Source organism: Teleopsis dalmanni, chromosome 2, assembly GCF_002237135.1.
Source record: "Teleopsis dalmanni isolate 2A chromosome 2, ASM223713v2, whole genome shotgun sequence".
NCBI classification, from domain to species: domain Eukaryota; kingdom Metazoa; phylum Arthropoda; class Insecta; order Diptera; family Diopsidae; genus Teleopsis; species Teleopsis dalmanni.
In genome coordinates this window covers 160,258,898-160,284,192 of record NC_051847.1, presented here as the reverse complement: position 1 = coordinate 160,284,192, position 25,295 = coordinate 160,258,898, and the positions used below count along the sequence as shown (strand labels likewise).

At 28.0% G+C, this 25,295-nt stretch overlaps 1 protein-coding gene and 3 non-coding genes across 4 annotated transcripts; 2 read left to right on the top strand and 2 right to left on the bottom strand.

The window, feature by feature from the left end:
* The first annotated feature begins 7,140 nt into the window (after window positions 1-7,140).
* Window positions 7,141-25,138, top strand: LOC119685745 (toll-like receptor 4). The gene is made up of 4 exons (XM_038100120.1): window positions 7,141-7,151; window positions 14,755-14,757; window positions 16,388-16,440; window positions 23,477-25,138. The coding sequence occupies exon 4, from the start codon at window positions 23,496-23,498 to the stop codon at window positions 24,771-24,773; it is 1,278 nt and encodes a 425-aa protein (XP_037956048.1). The 5' UTR covers window positions 7,141-7,151; window positions 14,755-14,757; window positions 16,388-16,440; window positions 23,477-23,495; the 3' UTR covers window positions 24,774-25,138.
* LOC119686599 lies at window positions 11,520-11,638 on the bottom strand. The gene has a single exon (XR_005253004.1). It is a non-coding gene; the product is annotated as a U5 spliceosomal RNA (small nuclear RNA).
* On the bottom strand, window positions 20,808-21,002 carry LOC119686534. The gene has a single exon (XR_005252956.1). It is a non-coding gene; the product is annotated as a U2 spliceosomal RNA (small nuclear RNA).
* On the top strand, window positions 21,171-21,289 carry LOC119686589. Its single transcript, XR_005252994.1, has one exon. It is a non-coding gene; the product is annotated as a U5 spliceosomal RNA (small nuclear RNA).
* Window positions 25,139-25,295: the final 157 nt, after the last annotated feature.

Below are 25,295 nucleotides of genomic sequence, written 5' to 3'. Positions count from 1 at the left end.
ATAATTTTTATACTTTTACCATATTTACAACAAAATCATTATTATTCATGTAAGAAGCGTAGAAAAACTGACAGCACAATTTGCTTGGCACCATATTTTTACCTATCTCATCAGTTTGAGCAATCTGGTATTTGTGCACAGTATATAAGCCGCTAAGCGAATGCATGACAATCTTCAGATGTGTCAGCAACATCTCATTAAAATATAAGATACTGAAGTTTAAAATAAACATAATCTTAAATATACTCCTAAAACACAGTTAAGGTGCTCGGTGCTTTCCCTTAACTCATTTGCTTCACCCCATTTAACTTATTTTCGCATTGAAGAGTTTTGTACTTCATGTATATAACACTCAAGCAACATGCATTTAAATCATTTTGAAAACTAGGATAATTAAAATTAATTATTTCTTGAAAATAAATCAACTTTTCAAGACTTAAAGTTATTTTCAAATTATTATAGTTAAAGAAGTAGACAACTATTCAGTTAGAAAGTGTTTTCATATAATATAATATTATGTAGAATGTCAAGTGATGCAGAATACATTTGCAACAACCTAATATGACATAGTAAAAGAATGCCAAGTTGAATGATTTATTACGTTCCTTCTACTTGAATCAGGGAGTCACAGCTTCCCAAATAGACGCTGTTCATCCATTAGGTGTGGGTGACTTTTACCTTCCAGGCGGTTCTTTAAGTTTCGCTTATGAATGGTGTGTCATCTGCCGTATCACAACAACTCATTATTTGTACTTAAGTTAACTTAGGTACACAAAGCTGTCACGTTCGCCTAATATGTATATAACCCAACAAAATGAGTTATCCAGTGTAAAACTACGGCACACATTATAATACTTGTAGTAACTAGATTAACTAGTCCTAATAACACCTCTTCTTAGTTGCCAAAATCATTGATATGCAGAACAATACAAGTGTTGATTATTGTTACGGGTTTTAGTTCGAATAATATATTCGTAACCTTTATATTAAAAAGGACACTTCAGTTATGAAACAGTTTAATATCCGCATAATTAAGACTATTGTCACTTCTCATTTCAATATTCATACAAATAGTTTAAGATTAAAATCTTTAGATAATACAGAAACTAAGATTTTTTTTCGCTCCCAATGCATTAGCGTGGTAAATTGATTATTTTATTTAGTTAAATCTTAGGCGATATATTTATAATATGAACAGTAATCACTATTTTCAATCGATTATCTTGTAAAAACTATTTTGTATTCAATTCCAATCACAGTTAAGAATGAAAATCGCTTAATTATTACTGTGGTTATTTTGTTCATCTTCAAATGTTTTTAAAATTCATCAAATATTTACTTATGAATTAATTCCCGTAAATTTTCAGATTGATAATATTTTTAGAAGAAGAAGTAACCAGCACATCGTCAAGTTCGGTGGCTACTCTGCTGCCTCAAATCAAATAGTTAGTGACGGTGTGCTTCCGAACCTTTCGAAACAATACACGCGAGATATTGGTATATAACTTAACATATTTACATATAAGAGGTACATAAGCCTTGCCTACAAAATAGAATAGTCGAAAGCATTAAATAAATAAAGGAAATGGTTGTAAACAAAAACAACCTAAATAATATATAAACATAAACATCATATCATCTTACACCATGGTCCGTAAATTCTACAAACTAATCATGTGACACTTAGGCGACACTTAGGTGACGCAAATATTTCAGAAAAGTAACGAAGAGTAATAAGTAGCAAAATAGTATTTCAATAGTAAACATAATACATTCAAACTTCCATAACTCGAAGTTCAATTTTGCACTTTCAGTTAAAGATTTTTTTTTTTTTATTTTTGAAGCAAACTAGTTTTACATCCTAAAATAATTACTTATTTATTTGAAATTAAATATAGCACAGAAGTTATAGTCAAGTAAAATACTCCGAAATTAAAGTTCGGAATTTTAATTTTTTTTTCTTATTTTCAGTAAAAAGAGATTCCAATTTATTTCCAGCCTTATAGTGATCATCAGTTGTAGTATCATTCGTTTGGAAATATTTCAATTTGAATGAGTCTTCTACTTCATTCTTGGAAGGCTGGTGAACAATTATATCCACAGAACCCTCATCATCACTTTCCGTTACGCTTAGAATTGGATGCAGTAATTTAAAGCTATAGTGATCAATAGTATCGTCATCTGTTGGAATGCTTGATGTACAAATTTCATTGTCAAGCTTAATATAATCGTTAAGAGTAGCATTGAAAGTTATTTTATTTACGTTAAACCACGCTGCCAGCGACTGACATTAGCCGAAAGAAGCAATATTAGAAGGAAAAAATTAAACATTTGGTTTGGAAAAAGGGACACTAACACTAGCAGCAAAATGCATTTATACTTAAAACAAAAATACGACTAATAGAATGCACTTTCCCATATTCCTATCGGCACGAAACAAAATTTTTATTCTAGTTATGGAGAAATTCGATTTATAGAAGTTTGAGTTATGGAAGTAGAATTGTATGTAATTTGCTCTCTAAAACCTTGGTGCATTGTTTTTGGTTCGAGTTATAGAAAATTCGGGCTATAGAATTTCGAGTTATTCTTTAAATAAGTTTTTGAATTTAAAAAAATCTGTTCGTTACTTAGGTTGATACCATATACAAATATGTATACGCCAAAATGGCTCTTAGATAATTCGATAATTAACATTAATTTTTTTTTTGTATGGATATGAAAAGCAATATGAGCTTTTTATTTTATGATTGCAGTAAATTTAGAAGGACGGTGCTTCTTTAGAAAATCGAATTAAATTTCAAATTTTTGCCAATAACCACAAAAATATTGGATGGATGAATCAGATGAACTAAATATTCCCATGTCTCATCTTGTGCTTTAAAAATAGAACTCTCGTACATACATTGGAAAGAAGTATAGTGACAACATAATTCTCTATAGAAATTTATATTAAAGCTAAAATTAGTTTAGGTATTTATGGATTAACATAGATTAATATCTATGGCTCATATTACATTTTTATAGTAAAATTTTTTTCGTACATTCTGAAGCTTTATTACAAGCGAATTTTTTTTTTTTGAATTTCTTAAGGTTTAATTGGTTTAAAAAATTTAATCTTTATGTGACGCATAGACATAAAAACTACATTACATAACTTCATTATTGGAACATTTATCGCAAAACTCTATTTTGATATGTTAGCTCCTTTCTTATATAAAAATTATATTTCTGAGGAGGTATCATATTCTTTGAGACATATATTAATAGTTTTAATTTATATGAAAATTATCAACATTCATAGTTGATCATTTATATGGTATGGGTATTTATAGAGATATTTCTTTTCAAATTGTGTGTGATATGAATTATTTTTCTTTTTCACTTTTAATTAAAAAATATTTATATTGTTCAGATTTATAAAATAACTTCCAATAATTAATTTAGAGAACAAAATTTTACCAAAGCCTTTCTTATTGTATTAGCCGTAATTTTTTTTTTCAAAGCAAGAAAAAAATAACATTAACTCTGGTGGAAAGAAATTGGCAGCACTTTTAAAATGTGTTGAATGCTTTTGTTTAACATAATTTTTTTGCTGTGTTGTGTAGAATATATGATACAAATGACTTGAATTTTGAAACATATTTTCAGTGAACATTCACAATAGACTGATTTTTGAATTTGGCCGCATTCAAACTTTAGTCTTATATTTTTTGCTAGTAAAATCTAACTCTGAGAATTTTAAGAGCATTGTTGTTGCTTCACATGTTTTCTTTCGTAAGTTGCGAGTATTATTTTGCTAGTCTGACAGAAAAAATTATGGCTAGTATATTATATTCTGAGTCATACTAATGATTCTATGCGATATTGCTAATAGTTTTAATTTAAATTTCAATCAAAATTCTTAAAAATATATTTAAAAAAAATTAAAATATTTTTAGTTGCGCAAAATGCGAAAATTATTAATAACTATAATGACAGGAAAACATGTTCATTTCCTTTGTAATTTTGTTTAAATATATAAAAAGTAATTAATTTGACATTTAAATTAAGTTTTAAAACTGTAGTTAAAGAGTTGATAAGTGCATTATGAAATAAAATGCAAAATACTTGATTAAATTACCTTTTTTCTTTTTGACTTGCAGTTTAATAGACACAGAGGAACATAAAAAATACTGCACCAATAAAAATTTATTGCATTTCATTGTAGATAGTTCATGCAATGAATACATTTTGAAGTTAATCCAAATAATTATGAGTTTTGTTTATAAACAATTAAACTCATAAATTTTGTTTAATAATGATTATATGAAAATATATTAATAATTGTTTGCTATTTCAGAATCATGATGATAAAATAATATTTCACCTATTCTCTCAATAATACTTTTGCTCTGAAATTCAATGGATATGATATAAAAATTAATAAAGTTTAATGAAAGCAAACAAAATTAATTATTTGTTTGAAATATATACATATATATTCACATATAATATGAAATAGTTTTTTATTACTGTATTTGGTAATTAATTACATTGTTCTTAAACGCAAATAAATGTATTTCACTTGTAAACACGAATAATTACAAGCCATTCAATGCAGAAAACGCCTTTATTCGACGTAAATTATTGTAAACGCAGTCACACGTATGAACGAGGCAGCAGCCATTCACGCTGGTACATATGCGGACTGCTTCCAGGAGGAAACATATTTGAGCATTACTCGGAATGGATCACGTATACACGTAATTTCATTATAATAGTTTAGATTTTAATACATGTTGCGAAACACCACAATGGTTTAACTTCATGTAGAGGTTGCGAAATATATGAAAATCTTCCTAAAGAAAAGATGCTTTTGTTAGTGCAAAAAGTTAGTAAAGTCGGAAAAATTATCTATTTAACTATGTATGTTGATGAAAATCCCATCGAAGACATACAAAGAACGCTAACCACCCTCTAACTTATACGTTTGAATAAAAATTGAATATTATTCGTATTCATCCAATTTGTTCATTATTAATCAACATATATATACGTGTGACCGTACATTGGAAAACTAACCTTAACTGTCACAGCAGTATATCACAGTGCCACATTCTTTAATTTCCCCCTTGGATGTGTCCCTGTATACTCATAGATATAAGTATATACTTGTATTTTAAGTCAAGTTTTATAAAAGAATTGAATATCATAAATATAAATATTATTAGTATATACAGACATACCACAAAGAAACCAAAACAAAATATTTGTTAGGATGTGCAGTGAGGGTCCGAAGTATAAACTAGTTGTTACCACTATTTGTTACTTTAAATCACAGAACACTTCATAATGCCTAATACTGTATAATACCAACTGGAAATCTGTTCAAAATCTGTAAACAAACCGGAAGTTATGCAGAAAATTGTATGAATAATCAAGTTCTGATCGTCCGATATGGTCAGATATGTTATGTTTCAAGAAAATCACCCCTTCAATGATTAAGTCCTGATCAACAAATTATAACCAGTTCTCGCCACGATTATTTTCAAAATAAAATCAGGCCAGTACAAACCGGGTCTGACTCTGATTACAAATTTTGTTTAGATAAGAAAAGAGAGGTTTCGAAAAGTAGTGAACTATAAAAATTTTTTTTTAGGTATATTATTTTAATGAATTGAATTTTTGGCTGACCATACAGCTGTTTCGAATATCACCAAATACCCATCATCAGTGGTCTTGGAATTGTTTTTTGTATATAATTTTTCATAAATAATTTTGTTTTTATTTTTTGAGACTGCTAGATAAGAATGTAATGTAATAAAGCGTGCTGCTTCAGATTAAATAATATAGTTCAGATCTGAATTTGAATTTTTCAACCACAATATTTCTTCCAAAAAAGAATAACTTAGCGTAATAATCTTATTTACAGATTATTATGTATGTTCCCGTTTGCTGAACGTAATAAACGTTTAAAATTTAATATTCATATCAAGTAAAGAAAAAAACTGTTATTGTACATAAATTTAGTACTCAAATTCAAACCTTATCATGTACTGAGCTATACTTTTTATACCTATTAAATATATTGGATATTGCAGGTTCCAAAAAACAGCACGAAATTTTGTGATAAGTCTTAAATGAAGATACTATATCAGATGTTGATCTGATATATATACCTTAAATAAGTCAACTTAAATAATATATAAGGTATGTAATATATATCTTAAATAAAGATATCGTATATATTCCGTATCAATAGTAAAAAAATACTTTGTAATACGTCGCTGATAAGATAAAATTATTGCGTATGTTTGTGATCAATAAATGGGAGAGTATTTTGTACTATGTGTCTAATAGCAATAGAGACTATATCTATATCTTTACAATATCTTATATTGCCCATTTCAGATAAGATACTACTATGCGACTGTATTTTTGGAATAAACTTTTGTTTTGTTGAGTACCATACTAAGATAAAAGTATTATTTTGGATTGTACCTATCCAAAAGAGGCGAAGGTGTTGAATTTTTCGATCTTCATACTCGTATAAGTCACAGCAATTTATTCGAGTAAGATACTAGGTATAGCAATATGTACCCACGCATAGTATTTATGTACTTTGTAATTAAGTACTATACAACACTGGTTATAGTGAACGGTACTGCTGCATTTTATTACGGATGTCTTCGTCCAGATATGCATCAAGTACTAAAAAGACCATTGTATAACGAGTTACAGTAATGTATCCCAATGCGGTTTGTACAAATTTTCGATTGCCCTAGATTTTTCTTCTAAAAATAAAATATCGCAAAAATATTTTTGTTGAAGAAACATTTATATTAACATTTAATTTGGGTACTGTTGTAATAAAACTTGGTATATATTTTTATTTGATATTTGTGATCTATTGAATGTAAAGAAATCTATCAAGTATTCAATTAGACTGGAGCAACAAAAATTAACTAACTGTAGTACTTAGTTTGTCAAACGAGTTTATAATTAAAAATATAATTAACATAATAGATTTTTGCGGTTTCTCTATTACAAAACATATTCAAAGATGTAATCAAAAATTATCAAAGCCACGGTAAAACTACAACGCTCTCACTTCTCGGTTGACGAACACTTTCTACATAAAGTAATGAATGTTGTCCACTCAAAGTGTCAAAGTAAATTTAACTATGCAAACTGTTTTAAAAATATTTTAAATCCTGTCAATGACATTTGGTTCTGATTATGTGATATAACGCGTCGCAGTAATGCTTCTGAATCCTTGTGCATGGAGTACATGTTTGCAATTGTTAACATTCATATTATGGCACTGCGGTTTAGTAAAGTGGTTGCAGTGATGCTGCGAGCTGTGGCAGTTGATGTCATGTAACACCCGAAGAGCACTCACGCGTTGTTTCACATTTCTATTTCAGGTAAATCTGTTCTCCTGGAGCTGCCGCCATTGCTGTAGTGCTCATTATATTCATATTGTTAATGATAAAACTCTGGATGGAGAAACTCTGGATGTATTCATAAGTTTTAATTAATTTTCTTTATGTGAGAAACTAACTTTTTCACATTTTGAATACCCTTTATGTTACTGTAAAATTATGTAAATCTTAAGTTTATTAAGATATTTGAGAATGAGTAAATTAGATTGAGGAGAATTTATAAGATGTATGAGCTCTACCAGAAGATTCTATCTAACTCTATATACCGATTAGTGTTAGTGTTAAAGTTCATCAACACTAACACTAGCAAAAATAGTTATTGAGAATTTATACAATTAAGGCATGTAGTTATAGCTACCAACGAAATATCTAACAACAATGGAAAGAATACAGAATCACATCTCTAGATAGATACCAAAGTACTCGATCCTAACATAAAGCAGTGCAGTTATGATGACTGTTTTTTTACGAATTATATGGCATAGTGACCTCTTATAAAAATAACTTAGAAATATTTTTAAATAGTATTGAATACCAACAGTACCGCTTAAGATTTATGAGAACGAAGCACGAACCAGCAGAAGAAGAGGGCGACCAAGAAAATGATGGAAAGACAGCAGGACTTGGAAGAAATGAACATAAGAAATTGGAAAACAAAAGCAAAAAACAGAGAAGAATGGAAGACTGTTGTTAAACAGGCTTAGGTCCTACATAGACTTAATAGTCACGGATGATGGTGATGATTGAATACCAACAAAAAAAAATTTATTTTTATTTGATAAAACCTTCTAGCTGCCGTTTTTGTTTCGAGTACTGTTAAGTACTCATGATCAGTGGTCTTTTGAAATATTTGTTTGTTTATAAGTATAATTGCTTGACTACAAATACCAAACTTAGAGTTTTGAACCTATCGAATGCAATAAACAATAACTTTGTATGTGTTAACTTTTTTGATTACTCAGAAGACAAAAACTAGAACACTTCTAATAGTTTTTTCAACTGGAACAAGCCTTTAAGACACAGCTTAAGAAAATTGGATTCAACTTTTATAAATTTTAGATTGTTAAGTTAATGAGATTAATTTAATATTGATTTGTACGTAAAATAAAAGAAAATGCCGCAAAGACCGCTAATTAGGTTAGTTTTCTCTTAAAAAAATTGAATTATAGTTTTGGAGCTACGATTTTGCTATTAAGGCACAATAATTCTCAAAGGATGCATTGACGTGGTGGCATAACACTTTCCTAACACCTACAAAATCTATGGATAATTGAGTTATCAAGCCTTGAAGTTGAAGTTTATACACATATATATATGTGTTGCCATTGAAAAGTGTGACTACTTAAATTTTCATGTCATTTAAGGTTGTTAACGGGTTTCATTACAGGTCATTATGGTCTGAAATATTACCTTCATAAACTACAATTATCTGCTAATCTGGAATGCAGATTTTGTCTCGAAGATGAGGAAACTACCATGCATATTCTTCGTGACTGTCCAGCTCTCATAACACACAGAAGAAACCTGTTTCATATAAAATTTCTATCACCAGAACAGATTAAGAACTCTTTTCTACATTTAGTTCTGAACTTTGTTCACAAAGCTGTAAGGGGCTATGTGTAATCAATAGTGAAATTGATACAATAGGACTCTTCTGGCCGCAGTACCAGCTATTCGGCGATTTCACGTCTAAACTTTTAATAATAAATAATCTAAAAAACCAAATGCTGATTTGTCTTATTATTCGTCATAAATGGTCAAAAATTTGCCCCATAATAAATCCAACGCGACGCTTATGCCTTTTGAAGTACATATAGTACAAAAACAAACAGAAATTATTTGAAAAATTATACCAACAACCATTGTTTTACTCGGTAGTTAACGAACTGATTAATGTGTAAGTAAGAAAAATGATTGAAGAACTTTTGTTATCTTCTCAAACGTTTCATAAAATTTATAGAGCATTAAATTTTTCATTTAAAATATTTCAAATACTCTTTGCTTGATGGTTTTAATAATTAAGCAACTCTAAATGAACTTTGTAACTAACTTAAAAACACTGGTGACTGGCTTTATGCGTTGCAACAAGGAAAGCAGAAATTTAGTAACCAAGCTTAGCTTTTGTACTGATTTTATGATTTTACATTGACAAAATTAAGAACCAAAGCAAACATCGACAACCCAATTAAAAGATAACAAACGTAAATTATTCTCAGCTATCAACTATACATACAGCACAGTACCCAACAGCATCAACCATCTGTCATTCCTCATCCGCCTCTTTGAGGTCCTTTTGCTTTTCCATTTCAATTTTAAATGTTTTGTTTTATATGTTTTATTTTATATGAAATCATGGCACGCACAATTCTAATACCGAACAAGTCACGTTCCACTGCACTACTTCAGCTTGAAGGCACTATGGTGAGCCCTTCTTCCAGTTCGTTTGTGAAAGTTGAAACCAAAAGTTGACATGTAGAACTTCAACAACTTTTATATTATCAACTTGTAAGCAAAAATGTTTTAAGTAATAAATTTTATATTTCAGTTGTATGTTCTCGGTTTCTGTTTTGGTTTTAGAGATTTTATGCATGAAAAATAAAATATAACTTTTTGGCTAAATAAAATTATTTAATTTGTACCATATTAGGAGTACTAGAAACTTATGAGAAGAGTAATGTTTCCACTCAAGTCACATTCATTTTGAACATTTATTTTCATTGCTTTCAAATATTTCGGCAGCTATAAATGCACAATAAATTGAATCGAGTCAATATTTACAGACTTCTAGTGCTAACTTCAATTGCAATAAACTGATTTTTATATAAAGTATTTCATCATCTTTATGAAGGAATATAAACTAAAATTATAAGTAGAATTACAAGTAGTAAAATTAATTGCAGATATTCCGTGGTCACAAGCAGTAGTTTGCGGTCTTAAAATCAATTATTTGATTTCGATTGGTAAATCTGGATTCAATCTAGATTTATTTTTGATTTTTCAAATTTTATTGTCCAATCAAACATTTTTACGGTAATCTAACATTCTTTTAGTCGTTCTAGTAGACATTTACATTTTTCACAAACACATATATTCAATCAAATCGCAGTTTATCTATCAAATCATATAAAACAGCTATTAGTTTCAGTATAATCTTGCTACTTTAGCAAAATATCTAGACTGTTATACATTAATCTGCAGTGTTAAACATTCGTCTCTAGTATGATACAGATTTACCAGTCGAAAATGAAAGTTGTACTAAAAGTGAATTTCGATAAAAAAAGTTACCTCAGACTTACCAACCGAAAACGCCATAAATATACTATATAACTATTAAACAATATTTATTTGTACTATGTATACTAAAATCAAGTATAATTTAATATATCTGGTGTAGTTAAAATACTTTTTATATAGAAAATTGATGTGCGATGTTTTATTTAAGAGGAAATTTTATGGAATCTTTTTCGCAGTTTACTAACTGTTTTATAAAGAGGTTTTTAGAACAGTACTGAACTACAACAACAAAAATTTATTTTATATTATTTTAATTAATTGAATTTTTGGCTGACCATACAGATGTTTCGAGTATTGCCAAATACCAAATACTAACTATTTTATCCAACTGTAATAGATAGAAAGTTATACCAAATAGAAGGATGCAATATTCTGAATGTATTAATTAACATTCAGAATATTTTAATTGATTACTAAAAGAAATAAGGAATTATTGTATTTATTGAACTATATTATTTATTACAAATAATTATTCTGGCATTGGGTATATATAACCGTTAACAGAAAGAATAATTAAAAATTTTTTTATAGTTGACTTATAAAATAATAATTTTTTATATGGTATTCCAAAGAATAATAAATACTTAACAAGTTGATAATGTATATATCAGGTATCTTATACATTTAATTAAAAACATTAAACATTCTATATATGGAATCTACTTCAAACACATAAATGTTAACGGTTTTCTAACAGCTTGAAATTCTACTATTTTAGTACAGTAAAAAATAAAATTGCAATCTACACGAACCTAACCATATGAATAGAATAATATATTATTTAATGTATTATTTATTTGCCCGGCTTTTTCAGCTAGGCATATCAAAAAATTATTATATACTCAACATTACTCCACCCCACGGAAATCTTTAGTAAAAGGCGAAAGATTTATTCGACAATCGAGGAAGAGTTAGAGTCAATTATTTCAAAATATTTGGGTACTTGTTGTTGAAATGGTTATGAAAAGTGATTAAGAATTATTTCAATTACCTATGTTAAAAATTTTTATAGGCCATATAATTATAATTCTTATAAAGTAAAATTTATATTTGTATGACATCTCAGGACAAATTTGCTAAACTTGGAAAGATTATATAGAAGAGTTAGGGGCTTGCTCCTATACTGACAAGGGCAGTCGACCTAGCATAACGTACGGCTAGGGTTGGCCCAATACTTAATATATTCATATTATTTTAAATGGTTTCTTATAGTTATCAGAGGATTATTGTATTTAATAAACTGAAGTGGTAATGGAAAATAATTGTATTTAATTATTATTGTATTTAATGAACTGAAGTGGTAATGGAAAATAATAGTAACGGTATTGTTTGTTTCAAAGTTAACTTAAAAATAAAATTTAAATGTTCACAAAAAAGCTCCCCCAAATCAAATTAGTCGAGAAGCAATTTTTTATAGTTTATGTATGTCCAGTACTGATGCATTAATGTCAGTTTGGTAATATAAAAAATATGCTTGAAGAACGGTAAATATCTGTTATACCCCTCAGGAGTGGTTAAGGATGTTGCATTTAAAACTATTTATTTGTTTTTTCATAGTTTACTTAAGAGATATTTTTAATTGAAAACTACAAATGCTCAGAATAAAGTATATTTTAATAACAAATCAAATAAAATTGTTATTAAGATATTTTTTTTTATTGCTTGTATATAAATACATAAGTAGCAATTTTCAAATCGAATTACTTTACATTTTAATTCGATGCCATGTTAGCGACATTTCGCCGTTTTAGTCGTTTTGGTTGACCATACGAGGATATATGAGTTTTTAAGATATAAATTAGTCAAATGAAGATATACGATTCCATTTAACTTTAGAATATAATTTTTTACGTATATTAAAAATGAATATCACATATATAATGAATATATGATGAAAAATAACAGCAATTAATTGACAAAACTCAAAGTTTAATTAATATAACTCGAGTACAGTAAAGGCTAAGCTGTCTAAAATATAACTTTATGTTTTAAAATGCGCTGATTTCTTGTACGACTAAAATCACTAAAATATTTTTAAGGACCTCTGCTTATTTGTATATGGCAATTGAATGCAATTAATTAATTATCAAATTTATTGTTGCAATTAATTATATTTACCATTTTCAATTTATTTAAGGTTCAACAACTATAAGCTATTAATTAGATCTTTCAATAATAAAATTAGAAATAATAATTATATTAACTGTACATGGCTTCAACTTTAAAGAATAATTGTATTACTGGAATTCAACAAGAAATTCTATTAAGAAAGAATATAATATCCTACTTAAGCATCTGCGATACTTCTAAAAGTATCTATATAAAGTAACTATTCAACGCATCGTATAAAAAAAAAATGATTCAAGAATTTAATTACTTTTAAGTTGCGATTTCATAACCTTAAATTGCTTAGTCATTAATTAAGAAAAAGGTTTTGATGAAATTATTTGATTTATTTATTTGTATATACTCAACAATTTATTGTACATGAAGAACACTAATTGCTTCTCTAACAATATTAAAGTTAAATTATAGTCCAATTAAATTAAATTTTTTTTAATAATATTTAAATTTCAATCGTACGTAATTAGTGAAGTCAAGAATGATTCATCGTAAAAACATTATGGCATTGCGTTTATTTGTATGATAAAAAACAGCATACATATTCGCTGGAATGTACGAAGTTATTCTGCAGTTGGTTACTATAAGCATTCCAATTGCTTGAATAAATTCAAAAACTAAATAAAAATACTAAAATCAATAAATACTAAATGAGAAAATAAAACCAAGCATATCCACCCACTGACCTTTACTCCTTTTTGTGAACATTTAAATTCATGTTTTTTATTTCTCAAAAATGGAATAAACTCCTTTGACGCAATAGTTTTCTGTTCATTTTATTTACTGAATTGAAAAAATATATCTTTAAAATTTTTTACGTATATTTAAATTGATATCTCATTGAAATTTAATCATAAATTTTTTAATATGAGTAACTACTCTTAAATTTAAATCTTTTATAATTTTTTTCTATGAAATACTTGCACTTGTTTGTAATTTGAGAAAAAAATAAATATTTTAACCTAGCAGTTTATTTATTGTCCTCTAATCTAATAGTCATAAGAAGACCCTTATGATTTTCATTCTGTTTATTCTGTTTAATTTTTACAGACTACATTTGTCAGTTATAAAGTCAAATGATCTGACATAAGTACCACTAAACTGTGTTATGTCATTCAATATGACAAATGGTCGATCGCTCACTCCTTTAAACTTTAACTAAACTATTTTATTCTTCTTATACTTTAAAGTGTTGTATTCTATTACTGTTACTGCTGCGACTTTTTCTCATAACACTTAATTTTTCCTAGCTTGCAATTTCTTAATAAAAACTTTTGTTGGAAGTATTTCAGATGATGCTTAACATTTTTATTATTGTTTAACCCAAATGCATTCACAAGTTTCTGTTCAATATTTTCAGTAAACACTGCAATTCTCTTGAAGTTTTTAATTTATCCGTTTTTTTAAAGTTAATAACTTTGGATTTAAAACCATGCATTCAATGATTGAACTAATAAAACTTAGATTTAAACAAAAATCTCTAGTATGGATTATCTAGAGATAATCGTCTAGTATAGAAGACTCTTTACGATATCGAAGTGTGAAGTTTAAATGAGTGAAGTCAAGTCATAATGAATCGTATGAGTGACTTTGATGATAAAGAGCGGTGATTATAAAAATAATTGTTTATCAATTTTTTGTTACATATTAATTATTTAGATTTAATTAAATTTAATTCAATTTTTTGTAATACAATAAAATAACATTCAAAAGACTAATATTGCTTTTACATACGTGAGCTTATTTTTAATTCTAATTTTATGCAGAAAGTCTTCATCCCTCATGTTAGAAAAATTTTAATTTTATTCTTTACTTAAAAAATATTGCAAAATAAAGTATTTCAGTTTATTTACTTTTTAAAACTACTTAACCAAATTTTTTCTTTATTTAAATCATAAGCTTGCCTATCTCATAGAAGGTACGTTTGAGACACATAATCAGAATCTATGTTATATAAACATAAAATAACTGAAGATATTCGAATTTGAAGACTTCGAAACACGGAGAAGATGACCAAAGCAAAAATAGATCGACTGAGTCATGTACTACGGTATTACGCATATACAACAATGGAAAGACTAGTGGAATTTTATGTAGTAGATCTAGTTCCTTAATAGACAGTCAAACCATGAAAGAAGAAGAAACTGTTATTCAGATTTAAAAATTATTTCTCTACTACATAATTAATTATATTTATGTATAATATAAATTATAAATTAAGTAACTGTGAAATGTTATGAAAAAATTTACAAATAAACTTAAGTACTCTCTCTCTCTCTCTCCCTCTTCTTTCGAAAATTTAACAACCTGCTCAACTTATAGAGTAAAGGCAATTGTTCCAGAAACGAAGTAAATTTCAGTTTAATTTCATCAATTTTGTTTTGCAAAAATTGCTGCAATTAAAACAGCTTTATCAAAACTAATGCTAAATCTACTAAAAATGTCTAAGAAGTTCTGATGTATCTCTCATCAGTCAGATACGACTCATCTTAGTACAATAAATCTAATGTTTTTAGCTAAAAGCATTCATAACTGGTTTTATCAAGGAAGACAATCGTCTCACATCAACTTCTCTACAAATTCTTTTTATTGAATTCATTGAATTTAAAATTGACCTATGATTGACCTATGGCATCCGATTCTGGTGATTAGAGCTATCAACTATTGACTTCAGAGAGACAAGTTTTGCTATGACAGTACTATTTTTAAAAGTATTTGAGTGCCCTCGATAGTCATTTATATTTTTTTCCCCACTAATTCCTTTGCAAACCACTGTCTAGACCTGCAACTCCATCTAGGTACTCAAATTAAGTAGTGGTCAGCACGTGAGTAGGAGTTTTTTAAAGCAATGTTTTTTTAATAACACTCTTTCTTTTTAAAGTATATTAAATTCAGAAGTTAATATCATGAAACATAAATGGGACAATAAGGGCATAAAATGGATGGAGTATGTTTATTTTCCATAATAGCATATTTTTAAAGGAAGTGTTATCCGGCAAAAATATTTCAATATTAAATTCTAGTGATTTTTCTAGTGATTTTGTCGATTCTAGCTATTCTAGTGATTTTGTCAATGACAATAGTCTCAAAAAAATGTTGTATGTCTTAAAATTATGACATTATGTTGTGATTGTATTCTGCACAGAAACTGTTTTTATTCACCTTGCAATGATGTGTTTGTAAGGATATACAGTTTCCACTTTACTGAAATTTTACAACAACTGGCGTATTCTATAGACTTCCTAACAATAAGGAATAAAATAATAAATTAAATAATTATTAATAATAATAAATTAGTGCGACTATATTGTTCAATTGTTTTTACTTATTTATTTGTATTAAACGTTTTTTTTTCTTATCAGTCTCTTATCGCCTACTATTTTTCTTATCAAGAAATTCAAAATGTCATAATTGAGTCAAAATGGGAAGTCAGTGACAGTTGTAAGAATAGCACTGTTAATGTATTGTAAGACACTGCACTCGTAAAACCAAATAATTACAATTGTAATCCTTTTTCTAACTGAATCAAATTAATTTTTTATTTTCAGGGAATTTGAAAAACTTCGAGAAGGAGATACTAGAGAATTCTAGGATAACATAGGTGAGTTACATTTACAGTTTTTTATTTTTGATTGATACTATGATATATTATTATAAGATATTATATATTAGATATATATTATGCTATGTTATAGCATAAGATAGTACGCATAGATTAAGAGAGATTTCAATGTGAATAATACTACTTATTTTCAAATACTTTACAATACTTCAATTCAGTGATTATATTTACTCGTTAAGTGTATACAAATATGTACTCTTGATATTTCAACAATATATTGCATAGTATATGATTTTGAACAGGTTTCTTTACTAATATAATATATAAAACCAGTATGGACCTATGGCATTCAACTATGGGGAACAGCCTCAATATCCAACATAGAAATTCTTCAAAAATCTCAGTCTAAAACTTTACGAGAAATGGTAAACGTTCCATGATATGTAACTAACACTCAAACCCATCGGGACCTTAGGATAATCCCGGTAAGAGACGAAGTAAAAAGGTAGATCGAAAATACCATGAACGAATACAAATTCATCCCAACACCCTTGCTTCGAATTTAATGTCCCCCTTAAAAATTTTTACGAGACTGAAAAGGAAAACGCCGGTTCAGATATTATAATAAAAATCTTAATTTACAAAGAAAAGAGTAGCTCTCCATAAGGAAAACAACCTTAATTGAAAATTATCATGACAAATAATGTTTATTAAAAAAATGTCACCAAGTTATGTGACAGAGTACATATTGGACGTGAATTAAATAAAAAAAAAAAGAAAAGTATAATATATACATTTTGCATTTTGTAATAAGTTAAGATACTTATTAAATGCTACAAGGAAAGAAGGCACTTAGGATTTCCACGATTTATTGTACATTTTCTTTTTAATGATATAAAACTAATAAGATTGAGATTAGGAACCATAGGATATTTTATCTTGGATTCACTCTTAGTAGAATATTTAACTTTGTACTGACAGATTTTGCAGACGATGCATATAGTCAGCAGAAAACAATGTATTAAAAAACGGAATAATATACTCTTTACACGATAAAAATAAAGAAAGCTGCGCACACAGATACTTTTTTAGCAGATATATTTGGGCTACACATTATTTGAACAAAATCTATACAATAAAAATGTAAATTAAGACTTCCAAACTTACAAAGTTAGAACCATATTCGCAATAGATTGGTGACCGCATGTTCTAAAGTTTTATTAATCTATTACTCTCATTATAAAGTACCAATATGCAAATTAACATTAAATCATTCTCAATCTTTATTGTCGGCCCAAAAAGTTTTTAAGGTAAAAGGTTTTTTAATTGCTTGAAAATACATTGTGTGAAGGCTTGACATGATGTTGGCCAGGGTTTATTTTAGTAATTTATTCATTTGAATTCATTTTTTTGGAGTATCATAAAAATTAAATAATGTAATTTTACCAAAATATGTCAAGGGAAAATTGATATATTAAGGGAGACCGCACATATATTCACCGTTGGCCATACTTTGGAAAACCCAGATATAGAATAAGGGATATTATTATCTTGAAAGCTTGTTTTAACTCTTAAAATATAATCTATAATTAATTTTTAAGTTTCTAGGATTTATAAATAAAAGAGAACTAGTTAAAATCATAAAAATAAATTAAAAGACAAAATTATTATTTAAAGTAAATAATTGTGTAATCAAAGAAATTGTTAGAAGTTATAATTTCCTTCTTAAAAAAATAGAGTAGTTTCCAAAAGTAGTGAACTACAAAAATAATTTTTTTTGGTTTTTTTTTATATATTTTTAATCTACCAGTAGGTACCCCCTCTTGTTAAATAATAAAACGTTTAATATTTTTGACGATACGTCGTCCTCTTTGTTCTATCGTCTATATTGTATAATATAGTACAATACAGCCAGATTAAAAATATATAAAAACATTTTAATAAACAGGTCGAAAAATAAATTTGATAAATTTTTTTTTTTATATTATTTTAATTATTTGATTTTTTGGCTGACTATACAGCTATTTTGAGTATTACCAAATATTCATCATCAGTGCTCTTGAAATTATTTCTTATATTTTATACTTTATACCTACTTCTTAAAAAAAAAACTACAAACTATTTACATAGATTTTTACACATATTGTGAACATCAAAGTCATATATAACCAAGCCTGAAGCATAAATTTGTAGTTTTACACCATTTGCTTGAATTGTAAGAATTATGGTATGCCCGAATATCCCGCCGCAGCAAAACCATTAGTTTAAGATCATTCCTCATGTGACCATTTCACTTAAGCTGCCTCCCATTTTTTATATTTATTTCTACTACGTATTAAGTACTTCCGAATACCGAATACCAAGTTAAGGCATTGTTAGTTTCTGCTTGCAGGACCTCGAGACAAGTCAAGAGCGTCATTGTTGTTAATGCCGCTTTAACATTTTCCAAATGTTAAAAGTGCTTTGCACTACACAAGAAGCAATACATTTTATATGGAAATACAACATAAATAAATGCCAAAGTGTGACTGTATATATATGTGCGAGTTGTACACATGCTAAATTATAGCTCCATTGCCGGAAGTGTCCTTAATGAAGGGAGTTTCCCCAAAATTCCTTATGTAATCTGCTGCTGAAGCATATGTGCATGAACTCTACCAGTATAAATTGTCTGAAAAACTAGTCTGCAAGAGATTGTTTACATACACTTAAATATATGAAAAATATGCGCACTTCGTTCCCTTCGCTCGAGCATGGAGCAAGTTAAGTTTCCTTGATTTATGCCAAGCGTTGGCAACTGCAGTTTTAGTGTTTATTTTCTCATAATTTATTATTTTTTGAGCTTTCATTTTCGCTTTATATATTTTCATATATCTCCTAGTTTCTTTTAACTTTCTGCAGCGACTTTTCTATGATCGAACTGAATTATTTAACCATTGAACCACATATTTTCCGTTAAATTATATAGATAGGTAGTATATAATCATTTTATAAACGGGCAGAATAACATGTTGAATAAATTGGAATTATCGTTTAAACTTTTTTATTTTGTTAACATATTAATATATGAGTAAATTAACATAGTTCAATATTTTACATAAGTATAACAAAATATACAATTTATGTAAATTAAAATTGCCTGAAAAATTACTATTAAAAACTAAGTGAAAAAATCTTCTCCATATGTTCGGCGCGCTTTAAGCACTTATTTATACAGAGCTTAATTACAATATGTAAATATTAATTACACATAATTAAGTAGCTTATTTGGGCTTAAAACAAAAATGCAGACACATTTTTCAGTCCGAGAGAACTGAACTCAGAGACTCCTTAACCGAAAATGCTATCTTAACTAAGACTACTCCAAAACAGGATTAGTGATAGCAAAGACCTGCAGAGTTTATAAAATATAAAGAAACACATCCCTACGATTTGTTTTCTCATGTCATGCTATTGCGGGTATAAAACCCTGTATTTTACCTGAGTCAAAGAAGTGAATGCTTTAACTAAATCATATTGCGAATGTTACTTTTAATCCGAATCTACCTACAAATGTCAGAGTAGATGGTACTCTTCAAGCATTGTATAATGATAGCAGTAAAAGGGCAAACACTTCAAAAACTTTTTTGTCATAATCGGTATTTTACTTACGATTTGAACCCAACCCATAGATTAATTGCGTATTAAGAAAAACGAATTTGACCTATTGTTTTATTGATAGCGTCAACCAGTGACGTATTTGCATGGTTCAAGAAAATATACACTATTTCAGCGAACAAAATAAAAAGTTAGTTTTAGTTTTGGAATAAAGATTGTATTTAAATAAAGATTTTATAAATAGCATTAGTAACAATATAACATTCTATCTGCACACATTTATATACATATGGGTTATTCTTTTGTAAATCGGACGGATTTTGGCAAAATATGACCTTATCACCTCCGATTTGCCTGAAATTTTTTTTATGAACTCTTTTCATACAATAAGAAGACCCATATCTCCGGAATAAATTTTGAAATTTTACTCCTAGGATATATGCACCCATGGGATTTTGGAAATTGGCAATGTTTACACATTTTTTAATGGTCATATATCAGGCTCTATATATAATAGAGACTTTAAATTTATTATGTTTTAACGATAATTTTAGAAAACTGTTAAAACAATTAAGAAATTGTTTTTGAAATATCATATTAAATAAAATATATTACATTATTTTTTATCTACTATTTATTTATGTACAAACAAACTAAAAATTATTCTTTCTATTATATTTATGTCTATATATTACAATATTCAATATCTGTATAATTATTTATTATAAATAATTTAAAGCTCATTAAATATATAATAATAATAATTTCTTATTTATATTGGTAACCATATAAAATATTCTGAATGTATTAATTATTGGACCAACACTGACTGTACTGCAATGCCAGGTCAACCCGTGACAGAGATGGAGCAAGCTCCTAAACTCTCCGTCTATTTCCAAAAATCAGTTTAACATTTGTTGTCCACCAATGGTGGATCTATCAGATGTTAAGCTGATAAGAACAGATACTACACTTTGATCTTAGCCATAAGGCCGAGAAGCGATAACATTTAATTATTTTTGTTTAGATGTTATACAAATATAAATTTCACTTAATAAGAATTATAATTAAATAGTCAATGAAAAATATTTTACATACATAAATAGATATATAATTCTCAATCATTTTTCATAATCATTTTAATGATACTTACTCAATTATATTGAAATAATTGACTCTAACTCTTCCTCGATTGTCGAATAAATCTTTCGCCTTTTACTAAAGATTTCCGTGGGGTAGAGTAATGTTGAGTATATAATAATTTTTTGTTATGCCTAGCTGAAAAAGCCGGGCAAATAAATAATTCATTCACACATCAATCAAATAAGTTCTTTATGTAGTTGTTTTTTGGAAATATAATTTTAAAATAATTTATAAATTTATTTTTTAGTCATCTATAAATTACTTAAGTTATTTTTCTTTTAATGTCTATATGTACCCAGTACCCGCATAATTATTTTCAACAAAGTATATAGTTCATAAAACACAACTATTGTCTTATATATGTTGGCAATCGTTTAAAGTATTCTGACTATTATTATTTATTTATGTATTTTTTAAATATCTTTTACACACATAGTTATACTGCAATGCCTGGTCAACCCATGACAGGGATAGAGCAAGCTCTTAATTTTCACATCTGTTTCTATAAATCAGTTTAATATATTTTGTCCCCCAAGTAAGGTTCTTCTACATACAATGAATTCTAACAACGAAGTTTGATTGCTTTATTGCTTTGATTGTTAACTCTTCTGTTGATGATTCAGCCGTCTCTAGTACTGCCAAGTACTGGTCGTAAATGTATTTTAGAATTTGATTGAATATATCAAGACTTTATATAGTGCCCTTTAAAGTTTAAAACAAGGAGCCACAACATGTGTCTTAAATATAATTCTACGTTTCAAATTTTATAACAGAAATCAATTCATTTTATGGGTCTACAGGTATATTGTCTTCTATACTTTTTTGTCTATTATGATATAAATATTATATACTTTTTTATTATATTATTAGCTGTGTTTCAGCAAACATGATCCGCTCAATTTTACATGCAAAACAAAAACAATGGGGTGAACCAGCAATTGATCTGGTTCACTTTCTGGTTCAATGTGGAATGTGTGTAAAAGATAAAAGTGGAACGTATTTTAATGCAAATGAGGTTGGCAATGCGATGCAACGGTGCAGTAAAATTATAAACAAATCTACATTTATATTTATTTATTATTGATTTTATTTATTTATTATTTATTTTATGTACTTATTTATTTAATATGTCGTTATTATTTATTTCTTTGTTTAAAATAATGTTTTAACTATTACTATAATTAAAATTGTTACCTTATTTATTTACGTTTTATTATTATTGAAAAAGTGTTGTTTGATAATTTATTAAAATCAATTAATTTGAAATGAAATGAAATTAAGTTGAATACATTTATTTAATTAAAACAGAACAATACATAAGGATCCAGGCTCTCCAACATAAACGTTTATAAAAAAACCATTTTCATCGCAAACTATCTGCAAGATTAAGCTATAGTCATGCTTTCTTTTGAAATAAGCCTATTTGCTATGGTGTGGTGCATTTATTTTTACATGTGTACTGTCTATGCAACCAATTACGAACGGGATTTTTTTTGAAGTTTCCACTTTTGCATTATTAACAAGTGCGTATTTAATAAATTAGTGTCCAATTGATATAAGCTAAACACTAGTTCTTTCAATTATCCTCCATACAGAAGCTCTTGGTATGCCAAAACAAATACCAAATTCGCAAAAAGTATTCATATTTGCCATATACCACAAAAATATGTAAATTTCCTTCATTGCTCTAGTTCAATTGTGACCTCCACGGTTATTTTGTATTTGCTAATTGGATTTTATTAACAAATCTATTAAAATATGAATCATAATTAATATATAGCAATTGTATTTTTTATGCGCAAATATCAATCAAATAATCTTTAACGGAACAATTATTGATCGTTTCCATAAAATTTCCACTATATGCATGCTGATGCACTTCATCCCTTGACCTTAATACACTTGGACTAGTGTTTAAAAAGAAAATGGAGGAGTCAGTTTTGCTCGATAATTCTAATAAAATCTGCAATTTCCATTTATTTACTATAGAATTAAATTTAAGTTTTTAAGTAAATACTAAATAAAAACTTACATTTCATACTTCAGACATTTCAACAGATTTTATTTATTTTCCAAGTTTTAGATTTTTTGTATTCAAAATTTTCTCACTTATTTTTTTAGCGCCAAAATTATTCACATAAATCAAAAAATTTTGTACACAAACCCAACTGGCATATTTCATGCGTTGCCAATTATTTTCAAACGTGATCCGTATCGTTTCAGCAAAGATGATTCAGATCATTGAGCGGATCATGTTTGCTGAAACACAGCTATTATTGTGTTTACTGTTGGAATGCAATTTTTTTTTATGCAATTATTTTTTTTTCTTTTTCAGATTATAAACCAATTTCATTATGACTGCCTTAAAAGAAAAATTACACATTTCACTTCTGCTGCTATCTACAGTATGTACAATACTACTCATACATAACGCAAATTCGGAAAACGCTGCTTCCTGTGGGCCAAATTTTCCTAATGTCTGCATTTGTGGTCATCAGTTGTATGAGAGTGCAGTAAAATTTGTTGTGAACTGCTCCAATGCAGGCTTAACAAATACAAGTGTTTTGGAGTATATGCCTGAGGAAGTACAAATACTTATTTTCACTGGGAACAATATACCAGAGTTACCCTGGAATGTATTTGGTTCCATTAACGATTATAAGAATCTCACTATAGTCGATATGAGTAGTAATCATATTAGAGAAATCCGCGGAAAATCCTATCATCATGTACAGAATGTACAACGCCTGATATTAAATCACAATAATTTAAGCATATCTCGTAACGACGACGTTGTAAACCACCATCATCCTCGAGTCTTTTCGAATTTTTTAAACTTACAGAGCTTGCATCTGACTGATGCATTTGACGATAACAGTTCACCGCAACTGAGTGAGGATCTACATGACATCTTTGTGAATAGTCAGTTGGTAAACTTGCAGAAATTGCATTTGGAACAGAATGAAATAACTCACTTCAAGGATCGAAAAGTATTCTGTGATCTGCCTAGCCTGCGCGATCTTCATCTTGGTGATAATCTTCTTAAGGAAATTAATTTTGAAGTACGTTGTCTTAAGAATCTACGCTTTCTCGATTTGGAGAGAAATAAATTTGAATTCGTAAAGACGCATGATATGATGTTTCTAAATGAATTAGAGAATAGAGTAGATCGAACAACAAATTTAATAATTGATTTCAATTTGAATCCTTTTGTGTGCGACTGCAAACTAAGTTCATTTCATACTTGGGTGCTATCAACGAATATAACTGTGCGCAAAAAAGAATCGCTTGAGTGCTATAACAAGAACTACTCTAATCCGATACGGATTATGGAAATGGATATGAGGGATTGTGCTGCAGCAATCGCTGCAGCAACTATGATGTTTAATACCGCCGCTGAAGCGCGTTATGGCAAAGCCAAAGAAGAGTTGCCACATTTCAATAGTCATACGGTAACTCTAATATTCTTGCTCATTGTGTTAAGCATGATATTGTTGGGTTTAGTTATAGCCTTGGTGTACATAAGTCGAGATAAAATTAAATACATGATTACACCGGTTTTTGACAATGTTGCCAAAAAGGTACAATACACATCCATCAAAGACGAAGACTGTCCTGAAGTGCATGTTTAAAATGCCTTTCGCTTATAATACATATAAAATGAGGATGCTAATATGAAAGGACCAGCCATACGTAAAAGGAAAAATTGATTGTAATAAAGTTTTATTTGTAAAATATAAATTCCAATTAGTTTCGCTGCGAAGAAAATGTTGTATAAATTGCAAAATTACTAGTGAAACGATATTTTCAATCACTTAAAAGAAATTGTGCCATTCAGCGAAAGTGTAAACTTTTAGAAAAAAAAATATGTTTCTCTTCTGATTTTAAAGAACAAGATTTTATTTTAAATATATAACATATCAGTTATACACAATATTAGTTATACTTTAAGTACATGAAATATACGAGAATTTATATAAATATGTATGTATAAAGGGTAAAGACACAAATATAGAACACAAAACAGACATTATATTTATATTAATTGCATTTATCACAATATAATTATAATAAATGTTTTGGAAAAGTATCATAATATATTTTTATTAATTATAAAAATACTTGTACGTCAATTTTAATTATGATATTATTAA